Source organism: Astatotilapia calliptera, chromosome 23, assembly GCF_900246225.1.
Source record: "Astatotilapia calliptera chromosome 23, fAstCal1.2, whole genome shotgun sequence".
Lineage (NCBI taxonomy): Eukaryota > Metazoa > Chordata > Actinopteri > Cichliformes > Cichlidae > Astatotilapia > Astatotilapia calliptera.
In genome coordinates, this window is record NC_039323.1 from 42,990,205 (window position 1) to 43,010,271 (window position 20,067).

At 45.5% G+C, this 20,067-nt stretch overlaps 1 protein-coding gene across 2 annotated transcripts; it reads right to left on the reverse strand.

Moving 5' to 3' along the window:
• Positions 1–8,896: 8,896 nt before the first annotated feature.
• On the reverse strand, positions 8,897–19,989 carry gyg2 (glycogenin 2). Of its 2 annotated transcripts, none has more exons than XM_026158236.1 (9): positions 19,577–19,988; positions 16,672–16,810; positions 14,774–14,948; positions 13,802–13,964; positions 12,646–12,772; positions 11,312–11,498; positions 10,475–10,600; positions 9,742–9,873; positions 8,897–9,032 (listed from the first exon to the last, which is right to left on the reverse strand). In XM_026158236.1, the coding sequence occupies exons 1-9, from the start codon at positions 19,581–19,583 to the stop codon at positions 8,913–8,915; spliced, it is 1,176 nt and encodes a 391-aa protein (XP_026014021.1). In that variant the 5' UTR covers positions 19,584–19,988; the 3' UTR covers positions 8,897–8,912. The 2 variants fall into 2 exon arrangements, with proteins under 2 accessions (XP_026014021.1, XP_026014022.1); XM_026158237.1 differs by lacking the exon at positions 8,897–9,032 and adding an exon at positions 9,954–10,002 and having other exon boundaries at positions 9,764–9,873; positions 19,577–19,989.
• Between the last annotated feature and the right edge of the window lie 78 nt (positions 19,990–20,067).

Sequence of the window (20,067 nt, forward strand, 5' to 3'; positions counted from 1 at the left end):
AAGGTTAGAAGACCAGATCAGTGTTTCCTTACATTACTGCAAATGGAGGCTTGTGAGCATACTTTGTGTGTATGTATTATTGTAGGGTCGACCTTACAATACAAAGCACCTTGATGCGGCTGTTGTTGTGATTTGGCGCTGTATAAATAAAATTTCATTGAATATAGAGCACCTGCCTCCTCATTGTGCTGCCTGTTGTGGTTGTTATGACCAGTGCTTGACCCCACACATCAGTGATCCAAGATCAAAGATGTTTGAAAACAGTATGGTGTGAAAATACGGCTCTTTGCAACACTTTGTACTTTGGGGTCATTTTTGTCCACGAGGACCACCAACGTTATAAAATTCAATAAAAACCCCATAAATAAATCAAATTACTTAAAACTTATTCCAATCATTCATAGTATAGTAATGAATAACTTCTGTTATTTTCAGCCCATTTGATGAATAACAAACACATTTTTGATAGCAAAAGATTTCTTTAGAGGAGAAAAATTACCCAAGGACAACACAAACTAGATTAAAACCAACGGTGGTCTTAGTTGACTGTTGTGTTATCAGTGTTTTGTGTTCAGAATTGCCACTCACTTATGCCCCATTAGTCGTGAATGGACTATGCTGCTCAGCCCCGGTGGATACCGGGTCTTCAGCCACAGTTTTAAGACCCGATGTGGTGGGAAGGGGGGGTAGGATCCTCTCTACCATGGTGAAGCTGCAAACTGTCATGGGAGAGTGGGCCCCCATGCTAGGGGAAGCGCTGCTCACCCTGAGTGTGAGGAGGAAGTCAGTCCGCTGCTCGGTATGGGTGGCAAACTGTATACTGGGGCTGGAGGTACTCGGGGCACTGGACTGCGTTATTTATACAAGCAGGGGAGGGGGGGGGGGCACTCTTGTTGTTCCTTGACGGGTGTGTTGTTCAGTTGTTGAGGCGGCCACCCCAACCTGATCAGCCTACAGCCCACGCCATGTCTGAGCTGGCAGCCGACTCCTCCCCCGATCTTGATGATGTTCCGGCCGCTCCCAAGGACCCGCTTACACCAACCTCAACTGTACCCTATGCTGCTTCATGCCCTCCCCTTCCCCCCAAAGAACCGCCAGACAAGGACGGGAGAGTTTAAGCTGTGAGGGGGGTGTGGGAGGGGAGCTGCGATGGACTGACTGCTAGCAAGCAAGGCTTGCTCTGGCAGCTGCTGCTGGACTTCAAGGACTGCTTCTCCTTTTCAGAGGATAATATGGGCCTGGACTGACCTCATTCAACATGACATCAATACAGGAGATGCACAGCCCATTCAGTTGAGGCCTAGACACCTCCCCCTGGCCAGACAGGTTGCAGTGGACAGGGCTCTGCAGGAGATGCAATGTGCTAGACTCATTGAACCATCCAACAGCCCCTGGGCCTCGCCAGTTGTTATAGTTCCAAAGAAAGTGAAGGATGACTGGCGGTTCTGCATAGATTTCCGGCCTTTGAATAAGGTGACAAAGAAGGACCCACATCCGCTACCATATAGATGAGACCCTTGACACTGTGGCAGGATTCTCATGGTTATCCTCCCTAGACCTACGTAGAGGGTAGTGGCAGGTACCCCTTGCACCAGAGGCCAGACCAAAGACCGCATTCATTACCAGTTGAGGCTTATGGCAATTTAAAGCTCTTCCTTTCGGCCTCTGCAATGCCCCTGCCACATTTGAGAGACTCATGGATAAGGTGCTCACTGGAATTCCCCATGGAGAATGTGTGGTGTACCCATAGCTGGACTGGCCATCGGGCATACCGGGCATTTGCCCGGTGGGCCACTGGCGATTTTTTGTTTTTATGGGCCGATGGATTTTTTTTTTTTTTTTTTTTAGGAAGGGTATATATAATGAAAGGTGTTGGATTGGCCAATTGGTCATGATCGACTCTGGGCTGGACCAATTACAGCCGAGGAGGCCGGATGCACCCTCCCCCTTGTTTAGCAATCACGTGATTTTCGTGCATTGCATGCCGGTAACTCGTGGCAAAACAATCCAAGTACCGCATCAAATGCAAGCATTTGCAGCACCGCAAAACGTTCATTCTCCGGTTCCAATACCTTCTTGTTTTTTCTTTGCCGCACAAAAAAGTATGTACAAAACAAAAGGAGAACAATGCCGGTCCGTACAAAGACAGACTCGACAAAAAGACAAAGAAAAGATACGAGGAAAAAATCAAAGGAGTGAAAGGGTCACACCCTTACGAGCACACAGAGGGACAAAATACGTTAGCGTGCTGCCCAACTTTCACCACGCTCAGATTTATAATTATACGGTTCTTGGAGTGAGTGCATAGAGATTGACAGACCACGTGACTTTCGCGCATTGCATGCCGGTAACTCGTGGCAAAACAATCCAAGTACCGCATCAAATGCAAGCATTTGCAGCACCGCAAAACGTTTATTCTTCGGTTCCAATAAATTCTTGCTTTTTCTTTGCCCCCCAAAAAGGTTCTGTACAAAACGAAGGAGAACAATGCCGGTCCGTACAAAGACAGACTTGATGAAAAGTCAAAGAAAAGATACGAGGAAAAAAATCAAACCAGTGAAAGGGTCAGACCCTTACGAGCACACAGAGGGACAAAAGACGTCAGCGTGCTGCCCAACTTCACCATGCTCATATTTATAATCATACGGTTCTTGGAGTGAGTGCATACACTCATGAAGTTTAGTAACTTCAGGTCACTGCAACAAGCCCAGGTACAGTTTACTGACGGATGGGTGCAGGACCTTGAAATGCACCGTGTAGAAAGTACAGAGCATCGTACGTATCATAAGTTTACCAGTCTCACAAATCGTCGTCATAAATACACATTCGTTAACCGTTTATTAATAGGACCTTTGAGCTCAACGGTAATTAATTAGTAGTGGAAATAATTTCTGGTTCATCACAGAAATGTAGCAGTGACAATAATATTGTATGCTGTAATCGCACTGGGCAATTAGTGATACAAAACAACTGTTTTATCCTGTGAATAAAAGTATATGTTTTTGTCAATGTACCATAATAACAGAAGCGAAACACAATATTGTGTCAGGACAATTCACTATTTATGCACAATAAACAAAGGAGCATAGCGCGACAATTTCTGTTCAGCGCCAGACTTGCTTGTAACCTATATCACCAATTATGTTATGAAAATGACGTATTAACTACTACAAAACTCTGACCTTTGTGGAAATGCTTGGAGCAGACTAACATGTGAGCTGGAGAGTTCTGGGACGTTATATTTGGTATATCCAGACCATCCGTCGGCTCTTACTTCGGAAACATGGCTTAAAAAATTTCTCTTCAACGACGTAATCCGATAAAAAGAAAAAAAAAAACTATCTCTTTACCCGTCGGCTTCCCGTGGCTGTCATGCGACCGGCTATTGCAGTTAATAATACAACAGCTTCGTGCCATTTTTTGGGCTTCTTTTTATCGCTGTGTAACTGAGTTCAATTGAAAGCCTGCGTGCGCTAGTACCTCTTGCCACGCGTTCCCAGAATCCTTTGCGGTTTTACCCCTGAATGACGTCACATTTTCAATCTTTATCCTGGTGGGCCGGTCTCTAGTCAAAATGCCCGGGCCGATTTTTTGTCCCGGTCCAGCCTTGGGTGTACCTGGACGACATCTTGGTACATGGTGCTTCTTTCTACGTTGCCCTTGGGGCCCTCAGACGGGTCCTGGAGAGGGTATTGACAGCAGTGCTAAAACTCAACCCACAGAAATGCTGCTTCATGCAATGTCAGGTCACGTTCCTAGGCCACTCACTGGGGGCTGGGGGGGTCGGCACCATGGATGATAAGATCCAAGCTGTGAAGGACTGGCCCACCCCAAAATCTGTGCAGGAGTTACAGAGCTTCCTGGGCTTGGCATCCTACTACAGAGGGTTTGTAAGGGGTTTCTCCTGCATAGCTGTGCTACTGTTCCATTCCAGTGGACAGCAGGCTGCCAGGGAGCTTTCACCTCACTGCAGGAAGCCCTAGTGGGGGCCCCAGTTCTCTCTCCACCTGACCCCACACTGCCCTTTGTCCTTGACACACATGCCAGCAGTGTCGGATCTGGTGCAGTGCCAGCCTAGATGATACCCGGCGGGAAGAAAGTGGTTGAATACCATAGTAGGGCCTTCAACAAAGCTGACCGCCGCTTTTGTGTCACAAGGCGGGAGCTGCTCGCAGTGGTATGTGCCACACGCCACTTTAAGTACTACCTCGGGGCCTCCACTTCACGGTCAGAACTGACCATGCTGCCTTGCAGTGGCTCATGTCTTTTAAGGAGCTAGAGAAGTGAGGAACAGTGACAACCCCAAAAGGAGGAAATCGCCATGTTGTCACAGGCCACAAAGGGACTCTGGTCCATGTTTAATGCCTTGCGGCAGTACGATGGAGTGCTGCAAAGGGGCTGGAAGGAACCAGCTACGGGCGAGATGAGGTGGCAGTTGGTGGTCCCGCGGGCCCTGCAAGAGATGGTGCTTCACGCAATGCATGGAGCCCCAGGGTCTGGCCACTTTGGTGTCACTTAAAAACTCTGTCGCCTCCAGCAGGGATTCTATTGGGCCCGACATAGGTGGGATGTAGAGGACTTTTGCCACTGCTGCGACAGCTGTACAGCACGGAAGGGGCCCACAACCAAATCCCATGCCCAACTCCAACCGTTTCCAGCAGGGTACCCTGTGGAGAGGGTGGGGATGGACATCCTGGCTCCTTTTGCCCGCACAGAACGGGGAAACTGCTATATCCTCACAGCTATGGACTACTTCACAAAGTGGCCAGAGGCACACAGATTGCCTAACCAAGAGGTCGAGATGATTGTGGATGCTCTGGTGGAGGGGATGTTCATCAGATTTGGGGTGCCTGTAGTAATCCACACGGAGCAGGGCAGGAACTTTGAGTCCTGTGCGTTTGCGGCCATGTGCGAGAAACTAGGCTCCCATAAGATCCATACAACACCCTTCCAACCACAGAGTGAGGGACTCGTTGAGAGATTTAACCGTACACTGGCAGAGCAACTGCCGCTAGTGATGGCTATACATCAACGTGACCAGGACACTCATGTTCCCCTGGTCCTCATGGCATATCATTTGGTGGTCCAAGGCTCGACTTTGTGCTCCCCTGCCCTCTTGATGTTGGCAAGGGAGATTCGGACTCCAGCAGAAATGATGATGGACCGACCCTCTGATGCTGATGAGGATCAACCAGGTTCTGACTATGCGAGGAAGCTCCAGGATCGCATGGAGTCTGCTCATGACTTTGCTTGAAGGAAACTAAGTGCGGGGGTGGGGCAGAAGACGAACTACAGCATCCATTCCAGAGGCCGACATTTTGACATTGGGGAACTGGTCTTGGTGTACAACCCCTGGAGGAAAAAGGGCAGATGCCCCAAGCTGGACAGTAACTGGGTTGGGCCCTGTAAGGTTCTGGAACACCTGGGAGAAGTGGTGTACAGGGTACAACTACCCCCCCCCCCCAAGGGAAGGAAGGTCGCCCTGCACCAGGACACACTGGCCCCCTATCGGGGCACGGACAGACCTGGACTCCACCCCTACAGACTCTTCCATCACCATTGTGACTCCCCCTACAGTGAGCCCCGTGAGCCTTGGGCCTGTGGCCGCTTCAGATGTGGCACCTTCGCCCAAGGAGGCACCATAGACCACCAGGCCACCTGAGAGACTTTATCCGCCCGGCGAGGGACTATCCTTGAGTATCCTTGAATGTGTAGTAGTCTAGAGGCCGTTTGGCCTGTCAATCAGATCATCTACCAATGGCAGAGAGTCTGGAGAAGAGCATGTGTGTGGTTGGCTGAGTGTTTGGGGGTGTTAGAGAATGTTGTTGTGTGTGTTTGCAGGGGAAAAGGAGCGCAAGTTGGGGGTTTGTTTTGACTCAAGAGAGTGCGTTTTTCCCTCTTGTTTTGGCGTTGGCTATGGCACACAGTAGCCGGTGTTACTGTTCCTAATATAACACCAGGTAACCGGAATAACGATAGTCTCCGTCTTCTGTCGGAGGGACGCTACAATACTAACCGAAAATGGATTTAGTTACATTCTGGACCATGTTTCCCGAATGCAGTAGCTAGGGAGCTGATTGGAGACCAAAACAGCCAATCATAAGTTTTGCATCCAAGTCTGTGATTGGTTGGTTTTGTGGCACATTTGTAACAGTGCACAGAAAGAGTTGAGCGTGCAGAGAGCAGAGATGATGTGAGCGAGAACGACACACTGAGAGCAGATGTCTGTGAGCGCACAGAGCAGAGATCTGAGCAAGAGCAAATGCCAACAACTGAGCGAGAGGGGCTGTTATTGTGTGTGTATATGGATAATAGCAAACACTCAAATACATTTCTTGCATGCAGCAATGAATTTTGTTCGCTCAAATTAAACTTTTCTTTGCTCAAAATTATTTTCTCCTCAAAATGCAACATTTGTACATTTGTAAATTCTTTACGTGTGCTCAGAATAGAGGCACAAAAATAACACCGTTGTACACTGACAATAAGAAGACAACCTCCAAAAAAAAGAATGGTTCTGCAGGTATTGGCCACAGGTGTATCTTTGCTGTGTCCATATCACTGTTGCAGGCATGAAGCGGCAGCTGAGCTCATCGAGGAAAAGACATCCTTGTGTGCGCCCACAGGGCTTGTTCCATCTCCCAGCAGTCTCATGAGAGTGGAGGAGACATCGGGAGACAGGGTTAGGGTTGGAGCCCACTCCAGTCAACACTGAGTGAACGAGACCTTGATGGCTGAGCTGCAGGTCCTCTCATCCACTACTCTGAGACATTAGGCCTTTTCATTGTTGTACTGGTCAGATCGTGTCAGTGCTGAGGTATGTAGAATTTGGTCATTATTTAATCGTTCATATCAAAAGTCATTTAAAACCAACTCAAGGACTGCAACCATTTTTAATGGGAAAAACATCTATTAGCCATCAGTGAGTGTTAGTGGTATCACCAGACAAGTGCCAGTGTTAAAGGTTTAAATATTTAAACAAGCATGTGTATAGACAGACTCCAGGGGTCAAGCATCTGCCTTTTTGGCCTTTTCCTTTAAGGTTTTACAACCTATTCATCTTGGAGTCACTCTTGTTCAGAATTTCTGTAAATTCTATGGATTTTCATTATTTATAAGGATAGTCATAAATCTTTATGTGTTTATAAGGACTGTCTTAAAAGAATCGATCAAAGTTTGCATGACTCGGTGGGATATGAGTAGCATGACATCTTGCATTTTGGTGTTCAAATGATCCAAGTTTGAAAGCCAAGTGCATACTTAAAGTCAACTTCAAACTATCCATCCATCCATCCGCTTTCGCTTATCCTTTTCAGGATGGCGGGAGGTGCTTGGAGCCCACCCCAGCTGTCTTAGTGAGGCAGGGTACACCCTGGACAGGTCGCCAGTCTGTCGCAGGGCCAACATATAGACAGGAGACAACCATTTGTACTCACATTCACTTCCACATTCACACCTATGGGCAATTTAAAGTTTCCAATTAAACTATCTATATCATATTTTTATGATTCTCACATGCAATATTAATTTTGCATTTGCCACTTCCAGCACAAAGGCTGTGGAGGTGGGGTGCCCCCGGCCTCTCGGCCTGGGGCTCGGTCACTCAGGCACAGCTGGCTGCCGGCGGAGCTCACGGGCGCGTCACTGCAACTCCCCCTGGCTTCTCTGAATGAGCCCTCATCTGGGACTCTCCTCAGCTCTTACTGGGACAGTGGCGCGGCTGCCCCTCTGTTGGTCTTCCTTGGTCTCTTGTGTTCTGGGGGCCTCTGGATGTCTGGAGTTTTGATCTCCTCCATACCTGCTTGATACCATAGAGGACAGGGCTGTGGCTCCCCACACTCCCTAGCAGATCATTACATGGAGAAACCTTTGGAATGCAAGCATGCTGATCCACACAGGTATGCACACATGGGTATTCACAGATGCGGACTACAGCTTTCTTGGCTGCTGCCTCAAAGCACACTGTGCGCTGTCTATCTTGCGTGCTGCACAATATCGTTTATTATTTAGTAACTATTGATATCTATGACTAGCTAGTTTATTGTGATGGTGCTTTGTTTTAATTTTATTATTATGTTGCTCTTTGTTGTTTGCTGTCTCCCCTGTTTTTTTTGTTTTTCTTTCTCTCCATACAGGTGACCCAGGAGTTTTTTGTTTTTTTTTCTCTCTTCCCCCCCTTCTCACCGTCTCTTCTCCCCTTTGGTTTTCTTTCTTCCTCTCCCCCTCTTTCTTTCATTCTTTCCCCCTGTCCTATTAAAAAAAAAAAAAAAAAAAAAAAAAAAAAAAAAAAAAAAAGGATGACAAAGGATGAACTGAAGCTCCGCCATCACGTGATGTCACATGCTGCTGTTTCTGATGTCACTTAGAAAAAAAAACAAAAGAAAAAAAAAGAAAAAAAAACAAAGGCTGTTCCTGCCACAGCGTCACCTACTTCCAAGGTGCATGGAGAAAAACAAGGGTCCAAAGAACACTTGGAGTATAAAGAACAGCTTTGATCCTTGACCAACAGGTTTTGGCCTGTGGTCATTGTCAGAGAATGATGAAGACTAATCCAGCACAATACCAAGAAAGCACAGGTTAATAGAACAAAAAGAAAAGAAAACTACAGAAACTAAAACGGGTACTAGCTCTCCTCTGTCCTGACTGGGCCATCTAGTAATAAGCAGCAGAGGGGAGATACTTTAAAAACAAAACAAAACCATCTATGAACGATGTAGATGTCTATCAGACTGCTCAAATAAATAAATCAGTAAGTAAACAGGTAGAAAGCGTGTTACTGTGTGTAACTTCAGTTTTTATAAATAGTTGTGTGCCCTTCTATGTATTAAGGCATGCAAACTGTCAAACCCCAGCATTTTAGTAACCACACTACAGAACATGGAAACACTAAGGCTGATGAAGTTTGACATTTTTTAATCCAAAAAGCGGTCCAGCATCCTTTGGATGTTTTGAAAGGCATCTCTGCCGAGGTAGTCCACCTGTCCCATCTCCCACAGCCTGCGGTGATCCAGCGGCTCAGTGTCTGCAGGTGTCTGCCACGACAAAGTGGGAAATAAACATCACATAATTATTCCATATAGATGCATTTAACAGAAGTCTCGTTTTGAAATCTGGCCGGATTTGAATTCTTACACAAAGACAACACAGTGTAAACACAAAGAGTCAGTGTGAATCGTCTGTGAAGAGGAGGAGGAGTATCACAGTAGCTAAAAAAAACCAAACCACCGCTCCACGAATCATGTTCTGGCAACACAAGTGAAGCTTTCACAAGCTGTCTGCTACTCTGTGCCACACATTTAAGGGAACACTGACAGTCAAAGGACGTTTCAACCAGTGCAGTAGCTCTACTTCATTCTGAACAGATTCAACTGGTACAATAAACATCGATCTGAAATATTGTAAGTAAACCAAATCAAAATGATAACTGCCACCAGCATGTGCTCTGTGCGGTTTTGAGCAACCAGTGTTGCCTTGAAAGAATGTGCCCTGCATAGCGCTGGCTCAGACACACCTCACTGAAACCTTTAGTTATAAGTTGCTGTGAGCCTGGAGAACGTGCTAATATTTCCACACTACGTCTGAGGGGCCGTCAGAACTAGTCTAAGGAATGACATAATTACGGTTTCATTTGCGATTCTGTTGACAAGCAAAATCTGCAGATTATTACAACATAAATTGTTTTACAGAACATAAATTTGGCAGCTGTAAATTCATACTTCTACGGTTTAAAGGACTACATACGGGATCAGCAGCCGTGTCTGCAGGAACGTCACTGCTTTCAGAGCCTTCTGCCCCCAAAGGTGGATCCTCAGCTTCTGACTCCTCAGACGATCTCGACTCCTCCTCCAACTGTGTGCCATCTGTGTGGGAACACTGCAGACGCAGGAATCATTTTACTAAACAGCAAACGTGATTGCATGTGCCGTACGCTGTTGTAAAAGCTTCTACATCACCTGATCGTGGGGATAACTCTGCTGATGCATGTTCATAGCTGTGATCATACTGGAGGGAATGTGGTTGTTCAAACTAATCGTACAAGCTTGTATAAACACAGTGCATCAAGTTGTAATGAATTAAACAAATGACCAAAGACAACGAGAAGCTCGGAGGCCCGTGGCAGACAGCAGGCTGTATCCCTGTCTTGTTGTGTTTTTTCTTCCTGGAGTCAAATGAAGTCAGGCTGAAATACTCACAACTACTACGATCATTACTATGATATATGAAAAACACAACTAGCTAATAAGGTTATTCATTAAGCTAATTAATGTACTGATAAGAGATTATATCGAATGAGTACTTACAGGAAAAGTCTGACTTGTGTTTAAAGTAGTTAATCCCCCTACTCTGACTCATGAGATGCACAGCTATGACAATTATATTTAGTAATAAACAAAAGCAAAAAATGATGCTTCAACAAAACACAGAAACTGTCCAAGAGCTTAACATACAGATCAGCATGTCAGTCTCAGCTTACCACAGCTGGTTCAGACTGTGAATAAAGGTACTCTGGAGGAGGAGGAGGAGGAGAAAAATGTGCAAGCAGTGAATTCGAGGTGTCCAAGTTTTCTGTAAACGGCATCTTGGCTTCTCTTTCTTGGATCTGCACAAAGACAAAAAAAAAAAGGAGGATAGTAAATGTTGGGCTGACAACCAAGACCAGCGCTGCACAGCCATCTGACACGTCTAGCTGCCACGTTCATGTTGCAGCCAAACTCTGCAGCAACTTATGTGACAGATTGACAAATCTTCAGCTACAGAGGGAGAAGTCAGCAGTGAAAACTGGTGCTGGAGCGGCTGCAGAGAAAACGTGCAGAGCATCTGCCAAACGTGGCAAAGCAACACTCTTCACAATGGAACAAAATCCAGCAAACTGGTGACAATGTATCCTTACATGAGTCCAACAAAGCATCGGATTTAAACCAGACAGTGTGAGTAAGCCAGTCTGGTGCCTTCACTACAACATCATGACAGTGATACTGGTTTACTAACAAGGACACCACCTGTGAGCTGCTGTACTGCACAGGCACATGATGGTAAAGCAGAGACATCTCGGGGGTTTCACTATCAGCCTGATGGCTCATCCCATGTGAACGTTTGCATAGCTCAGTTGTAACTCATGCTGGTAACGTCTGCTGCTGTTTAAAGCCAATCTTTAGCTTCAGATGTCATTTTTGTCTTTGTCCCACTCAGATCCCTTCCTTTGACTCCTGGTGTGTGACTTTGGACCTCCACCCACCAGTGAGTCCCACACCTGTTCCGTTTCCCCCGATTAAACCTTTACTGTCCTACCCGCCCTCGTGCACATTCCTACCTGTTGTGGTTTCTTCTGCTCTTGCTTGGGCTGGACAACTGGAGCAGATGACACTGTGTGAATAAGGTATTCCTTCCACCACAGAGACACAAACTGCTCCATGTTGTGTGAGTAGCTGCTGTTTCCCTGCGAGTTCCAGGGTTTGTCTGCTCCAAGGAAGTGGATGATCTTTGCATTGTGGCCAAACCTGCAAGAACAAAACTGTAACTCCAACATGTCCAACTGTGGAAACCAGTAACACAGAGGAGACTGAAACCCACACGGTTCAGAGTATTTCCCAATTTATCAATTCCTCAAACCTATATTTATGTTCCAGAAGGTTCATTGGAGCGTCATCAGCTGTCACCGTTTGTTTTCTGTCAGTTTATTCTCGTTTCATAAGAACTCTATCAGTTGTGTTCAGACTGTAAGATTACATTCACAGTCAATGCAGAGATGCACAGTTAGCTCAAATTAAAAATGAACAACAGAAAACGTGCAGGGCTTAAAAACCCTCCTGATCCTAATATTAAGGTACACTACAATACTACAGATGTTATACTAAAAACACACTCAAGCCAGATAACTGCAGCATCCAATCAACGGTCGCCTTCATAGACCAGCTGAAAAGTGTCACACTAACACAGAGATGAAAAAGAAGCAAAGCGTTGTCGAAAACACCAGGACACATTCACACCAACAGGGTTATGGACCGGTGGCCTTCTGCTACAGCACTTTTCTACTTTACCCGACTGCCTCATTCACACCAGCACGTTTCTATGTATAAGTGCTTTCTAGCCAGCATTTTTCATACAGAGCTTTTCATGCCACATTCAAAACTGCAGCATTAAGACTGATCATGTACAGCAGCAGTTGGACATGTATATATCATATATATCATGGAGCATTCAGGAGTCTGGAAACTTGGCAGTTCTGTACCGAGCACAAGGGTGAACGGTCAGTCAACTTTAACGGCTCTGCTTCGACGGCATTGTGCAAACACATCCTGCACAGATGGAAGAGGACAGCTAAAGCGACAAGACGAGCATAGAAAGTCCACCTCTGAAGAAAACTAGATTTTGGAGTCCAGATTAAAGAGATTTCTCAGAGTGATGTCAGCGACTGATCTGTTATCAAAGTTTTATTTCAGTGCCGACTGCACGTCTAGCAAATATGTTTTCACCTCAGTGATGCAGGCAGCAGATGATGCTCCTGTGACAATAAATACAAAACTATTTGATTTATGCCCAAAACAATGACATGCATTATAGGACTAGAACTAGCCTTTACACGTGGAGATATTTAACTGTGGGTTTTAAGTGGAAAAGAACCACAGGCAGCGCAGACACACTCACTGTTGGAAAGCAGGAAGGTAGCTGTAGACTGAGCTGGCACTGAGGTTGTAAACAAACGGTAGGTGTTTACTGAGGTCTTCCACTGACCAGCTACTGAAGAAAGAGTTCAACAGTCCTTGGTCTCCTCCTGTCAGCACACAAGAACAAAGTCCACAATAAAACAAACTCAATGTATGGTTTTTATCTTTTGTTCCCCTTTTTTTGTGTGACTGTGTAACAATTACCCAGGTTTGAACAATAAAGCAACACAACATTTACAAGGACTGCGGCCATTATTTTAGTAATCGAGTATCCTATTGATCCTTCCGTGCATTTTTTGAGTATAGGCCGCAGTTGATAAACGAAGCATCGAAGCAAAGAATTTGTCCTCAGATCAGCTCAACGGCTGCAACGATTCATCGAGCAATTCGAGGAATTAGATTTTTTTTTTTAAATCTTTGAAACAAAGTCCTGATATAAAGAGCTGAAAACAGGCCAAAATCTCAATATTCTTTTATTTTATTCTTCCTAAAGTTTGGTAGGTGTGCAGGTGCTAAAGGATCCTGCACATTAAAAACATGATGTTATGTCAGTGCATTTGATGCAAAGCTGTCCAAGAGTTCATTGTGAAAGGGTTAACTGTGAGATCCACACCCACCAGAGGCTGCCTGTGTGTGTCTGTGTGTGTGTGTTCCTGTCTAGCTATCTTTGTGAGGACCGTCATCTGCATTCTACTATACTTGTGAGGACCGACAGTCACTTGTGAGGACACACTCACCGGTCCTCACAAGTTTGAAGGCATTTTTGAGGCTCAAACAGTGGTTTTAGTGTCAGGGTTGCAATTAGGTTATGGTTCGGTTTAGGGTCAGGGTTAGGCATTCATTTTTAATGGTTAGGTAAGGGGCTAGGGAAAGCATTATGTCAATGAAGTTCCTGACTAAGATAGCTGAAGTCCTGGTGAGGCTAGGTTGACATAATATAATGCATTTCTGAATCAGACCAGTCACCGCTCTCTCCCTGATCAGAACGAAACCAAAAGCTGACTGAATGTTTTTGTTGGGAATAAAACATCATTGACTTGCTTTCTATGAGCACATGACTCCAATTAGTTGAGCCATTGGAATTCAAAGCACTGTAGCTCATTGCTTGTGCCTGAGCCCGTGTAGTCGTGCGTTACCATCAAAGCTGCCGTGGCGACTGGCGTGATCCAGCAGTCTGGTGTGAGTGTGCAGGGACGGTCTGAAGACAAACACTCCTGAGTTGAAACAGTCGGGCCAGCCGGGATCAGGAGCGGCTGACAGCTCGTCCCTGTCAAACAGCTCGTCCACGTTACACAGCACCTGAGGAGACCAGAGGTCATCTAAACTCACATCTACACGGACTTCATCCACCTTAAGTTGACATCTGGAGGTATACATGTTACCTTTGTGTAGAAACAGGCGTCATAAGGGATAAAAAAATAAGTTTTAGTCTTCAAACGTGCTTTTTTACAGAAAGCATGAGAACATTACTCATTACAGAGCCTGCTGTGAAACACCTCAGCTGGTGTCTGTGAAGGTTCTCAGTCATCCAGGTCATCGTAGTCCAAGGAGCTTGCAAAGAAAAGCGTCTGGACTTTGGACACTTTGGTCCCCCACAGAGGGACAAAGGACCCCCTGATGATCCTCTAATCGCCTGAGGTCACACCTTGGCTCAGGCGATTAGAGGATCATCAGGGGGTCCTTTGTCCCTCTGTGGGGGGTCACTCCCACTAGGTTTATATCTGGGACTCTCCACCATTTGACCTTAGAACTGAAGAAGCTTCTCGGATGAGAGGTGAAACGTCTTCAAGCAACTTAAAGAAGTCCAGACGCTTTTCTTTGCTCCTTGGACCTCAGCTGGTATTAGTTTCATTCAGTAGGAACATATTGTAGGTAGGTAGGTAGGTGGGTTGTTCTTGTTTTTATTGTTATTGTAACAAACTCTTTTTCTATGCTAAATGAAGATATCTGTGAGACACCATTTCCTCTGTGCTGAGAAGGCGACTGGCTCAAATGTGCCTTCACTACAAGGACACAAGGGAAACTGCTACCCACTGCTCCCACCCCGAGTGTTTGTGATCCTCCCCTCAACCAGCTTCAGACATATCGGCATGTGTCAGTGAACTCACCAGAGTGTCGGCATCCAGAAAGACGCATTTGCTATACTGTGTCAGAGTCCAGCAGTGGATCTTAGTGAAAGTGATACCGAGCTCAGGACGTCCCAGCAAGGACAAGTGGTGGTAATCTTCACTGTCCATCACATCCACCACAATCACTTCATCAAACACATCTTCAAGGGCGAGTCTGTCGGGCGATTCATAAACGTCAGTATATGATTTTTAGCAGATGCACCTTCAGAGCCTGTTTGTTCAAGAGTAATGGAACACCTAACATTTTCACACACAGCTCCCATTTCACCTTATGTTTGTTGCTCCCATCCCAATAACATCTGGCCAGTATGCCAACTTAACGTTACTTCATGTAGTGACAAATGTGGGTCACTTACTTCACTTTGAATTTTTCCTATATGAAAAGAAACCAAACCACAACTACAAGTTTCATCACCTGGTTCAGACCAGAGTAAAAGTATTTACAGCACTTCACTTGTTCGGCATTTTTCATGTTACAGTCCCAATTCCAAATTCTACACACACAATAACCCATAATGGAAAAGTCTGGATGCAAATTTTTTATTTTTTTTTTAAAAGCTCTTACAACAGTTGGATAAGGATCGAATGGCTCGTAGCAACGGGCAAGATACGCCCATACTCCCGAAACACCTTCCACAGAACACTGAGGGCCACGGTGGAATGCCTTCTCCTAGCCCACAAAACATGTGCACTGGTTGGGTAAACTCCCATGCACCCTTGAATATCTTTGAGAGGGTAAAGAGCTGGTCCAGTTTTGCGCAACTGGGACGATCCTCCTGTAACCGAGGTTTGACTAATGCAGGCGTGTCCAACTCCAGGCCTCGAGGGCCGGTGCCCTGCAGGTTTTAGATGTGTCCTTGATGCATCACAGCTGATTTAAATGGCTAAATGACCTCCTCAACATGTCTTGTAGTTCTCCAGAGGCCTGGTAATGAACTAATCATGTGATCCAGCTGTGTTGACCCAGGGTGAGATCTAAAACCTGCAGGACACCGGTCCTCGAAGCCTGGAGTTGCCCACCCCTGGACTAATGGATGGTGGGCTCTCCTCTCCAGCACCCTGGCATAGACCTTCCCAGGGTGGCTGAGGAGTGTGATCCCCCTATATTTGGAACACACCCTCCGGTTCCCCTTCTTAAAAATGGGAACCACCACCCAGGTGTGCCAGTCCAGAGGTACCACCCTTGACCATGCACCATTTCAGAGCGTGTCAACCAAGACAGCCCTACAACATCCAGAGCCTTCAGGAACTCAGGGCGAACCTCATCCACCCCCGTGGAGTTGTTTAACTGCCTCAGTGACCTCGGCCTCAGTGATGGAGGAGTCATCCACCCGTCCCCAGACTCTGCGTCCTCTACAGAAGACGTATCAGTGGGTTTAAGGAGGTCTTGGCTCCAAAGTCCCACAGGCTAACCAAGCCTGATAGAACTGCTTCTTCAGCCTGATGGCTCCCTTTATCTCTTGTGTCCTGACCTGAATGTACATTTCTGTAGGACTCAGACAATGACTGTGCACCAACATCTCCCACCTTTGTTTGATCAGTTCCACAAAGCAGAATGAGAGAATCTGCCCAAAATTAGATGCATCAAGCTTGTAGAGTCATACACGAAAAGAACTGAGGCTGTAATTGCTGCAAAAGCTGCATTAAACACAGGCTGTGAATACTTATATACATATGAAGATTTTTAGACTTAATATATTTTGGAATAGGGCTGTAACAGGACAAAATGTGGAACAAAAGCTTTCTGGAGCCACTGCATAAAGATGAAAACACCCTTGGAAAAGATATTTAACAATGGCTGAGCATACTTCGAGCACACATGAGGGAGTGAGACTAAATTCTTTTAACGTTTGACACATGGTTCATCATTCTCCCACCTTGACTGCTCAGAGACATTTGGTGTGATCATGGCAACTATGTGGCGAGTTGTTCCATGCCGCCGCAGACTTCTGGCCACTACAGCGGCTCCCATGCAGTAAGAGTCTGTGGTGGCAAGGGTCACAAAAGCCTCAGCAGCTGGAGAAAGAACAAAAAGACCCCATCAGGCTGACTGACCCGGCTGACGTGTGTTTGTCATTTAATCTTTGTTGGATTTGGTGTTTCTTTGTTGCAGCAGGAAAAGTAACCACTGCATGGTTTGACTTTTACATGAGGTCCTGATACCCTGTTCATACTGAGAGTTAAGTAACAGTGACCCTTTCACAAGCGATATCAGTAAAGGCATGTTAGAAAGAAAAAGAATACTTGTAGTATTTAAAATATTTCAGGATCTTTGTGGAACAAGGAGCTATTTTAAATAAAGAATACAATTCAGAAAGCCACTATGGACAGATCCAGGCCTGACCTGGTCCAAATCCACGCACTCCACCCCAGACACTGTTTAATGACCTATTAAGGAGCCTATGATAGGTTAACATCAAGCAGATGCACTTCTAGTAAGACCAACTGAGACTAATTTTGGTCATTCTCAGTGGAAAATATGTTGAGGTTCAGACTCTGAAACTGTACCTTTCAAAATGTTATTTGACAGAATTTAAAAAACCAGTCGTAACATGTTCAGAACACTGCACTACGTTTTACACGTGCCTGTTGTCAAGCTTACCTCACGAGAACCAGTAAATGCACCAGCTGTGCATCATATTGTTGTAGTGAGTAACTGTTTAAATTGTTTTCACTGTGATCTGCAAAAAACTAAAGTGATTTCCATTATGCTTTAAAGTTTTAGCACGTCTGATGTGTAGAAATCTGCAGCAGCACTGAGAGCACACTCAGCCATCAAATAATAAACTGGAGCTAAAATGTTTTATCTTACCGCTCTGTGCGCTAAAATCACCACGACACCATTCAATCTGTGCATTTTGCACCAGCGTTGCATTTTACCGGCGCATTTTCTACCTTCTTTACCAGTTTTTAATCCCCATTTGAGAATGTCTCTGGAGTAGTTGGAACACATCAAACCTGATCATTGGATCGTCACTGCTACAGATGAGCTAAATTCACTTTGTAGTGCAGGGCGCAGGGGCCTGTACTGTAAAGTAGGTTCAGCACACACATGACCTCTCAAGGTGGGTAGCAATACACGGGCGGTAGCAGAAGGACCTCTGAAACATGGGAAGCTCTACTGGCAGGAAGATAAATATAAGCGTAATATCAGAATAAATGCAAATATGAAAGGGTAGCTGCATAATACAGACTGAAGTAACCTAAGCTGATGTGAGTTCGTAGTAGTAAAAGAAGGGTAGGGTTACTTAAGCACTTTGGTCAACTGATACTTCAATGCCTGTGGGGCGGTCAGCTCTGCAAAGGTACCATCAAGGCTGAAAGTACATACAGGTTTTAGAGCAGGGGTCTCAAACTCGCGGCCCGGGGGCCACTTGCGGCCCACGTCACCCCTGCTTGCAGACCAAATCTTGAAGTGAAGAATTATAATGCAGTTTGGCCTTTGAAGTGACTTTTTTTGTTAAAATAAGTGATTTAATATGAAGGCAATATGAGCAGAGAGCACAAACGTGCTGAGGGATTGGCTGTGTTAGTTCACAAACTAGTGTGTAGCACAAGTGCTGCTGTGTGTGTGCACAGACACAGAGGACCAGTGTGTTTGTTTGGTAGTTCACTGAAAGGATTCGTTTAGTGAAGAGGGAGGAGCAAACAGGCTTGTTTTACAATATTTGACATAAAAAAAAACATTTTAGGAAATATTTGTGGCTGTTTTCTTGTCTGTTGGGGTTTTTGTAGTACTCGAACACTAAAGTGGCTCGTTGAAGTTTGACACCCCTGATTTAGAGTCACACACAGAGTCCAGACGTGCGTTTTATTTCTGCTGTGTTTTTAGAAAGGCATGCCTTTGTCTGGGTTGTGAGCTGACCAGCCTGAAATCTTCCATCTAAAAACATTTGAATCATCAAGAAACAACATCAACAACAAACTGGTTTCAGTTTTCAACCTACTTTGTTTAAAAAAAAATACAGTAGATTTCTACGTTTAAACTGCTGAGATGCTCGGATCAAATATGGCTTAAAGATATCTGCATTCTGTTTTGATTTACATTTACACAAAGTTGGTAACTGTGGTTGTACATTTAGGATGGGATGTATTTTAGGTGCGATTTGTGTTGTTGTTGTTTGTGTGTGTCAGTAAAAGCCACAGTCACAGTCAGTAGTTTCACAGAGTGGCTGCATCGCCACCATCGCAATGACAGGACACAGGATTGAAGTTCTGTGAATGTAAGTATGTTTTAATAACCTTTAGACTTGGCCTCTGCTGGGAACACTCTTAATAATAAATAACAGCCCACTGCTGGTTCTTCTGATGCGTGGATATATGGTTACACTCCTATTGTGGTTGTAAATCACGCGTCACGTAGAGCACAGAGTGTGCATGGCTTAATATCCCGAGCATGCAGTCAGATCACAAGCATGTTAACCTTTTGTCTGCACGAGTGTCACATTTCACGCGGCTCACTGTGTGGGAGAGTGCTGGGGAACAGCAAGCAAAGACTTTCATGTCAGAATTACACTGCGCCGTTTTTCATTGAGTGGAAGCTTGAGCGAGTTACGACTCAGTTAAAGAAGTTAACCTGTGGAGGGGTTAACTGAGTTATTACTGTGGGCTCTACCTTACATATAAAGCGCCCTGAGGCGACTGCTGTTGTGGTTTGACGCTGTATAAATAAAACTGAATTGAAAGAAGGTCACGCACACTGACGCGTACTTGATTCCTCAGTAGAACAAAGTATAACGTGATAAAGACTAGATCGTGTGTGTTAAAGGAAAAGCCACCTACCTGACATTCCTGTGCACACCTGACAGCTGCACGTATCCACAGAGGAGATCAGGAATATGCGGCACGTGTGTGAAAGTCTCCCTGCAGCGCTGTGGGAGCAGCCAATCACAAAGGCCCGGGACAGACCCGGGTTAGCAACGGCTAAATCCCGAGAAACGCCACCAAACCACAGCTCATTCAGTTGTTCCTCCCGACCGTGTGACACTGGGCTGCTGGTGCTGCTGGTTACCTGTTTGCTCAACTGGTCATTCAACCAGCACAAAGGAAGCTTTGACTGATGTTGTGCAACACACTCTGCCCTAATGCCCCTTTGTTGACCGCCCTCCTTTCACTCCACATGCGTGACAGGTTACCAATCAGCCGGTGTTTCGGCTCGACACCCCCACTCTGTTACTGTTTGTAACGAACTGCTGCAAAAAGGAAGCTGGCCATCACAACACGAACACCTTCAGTAAAAACAGCCTTACTCGTCATTTATTCAGATATAAGTT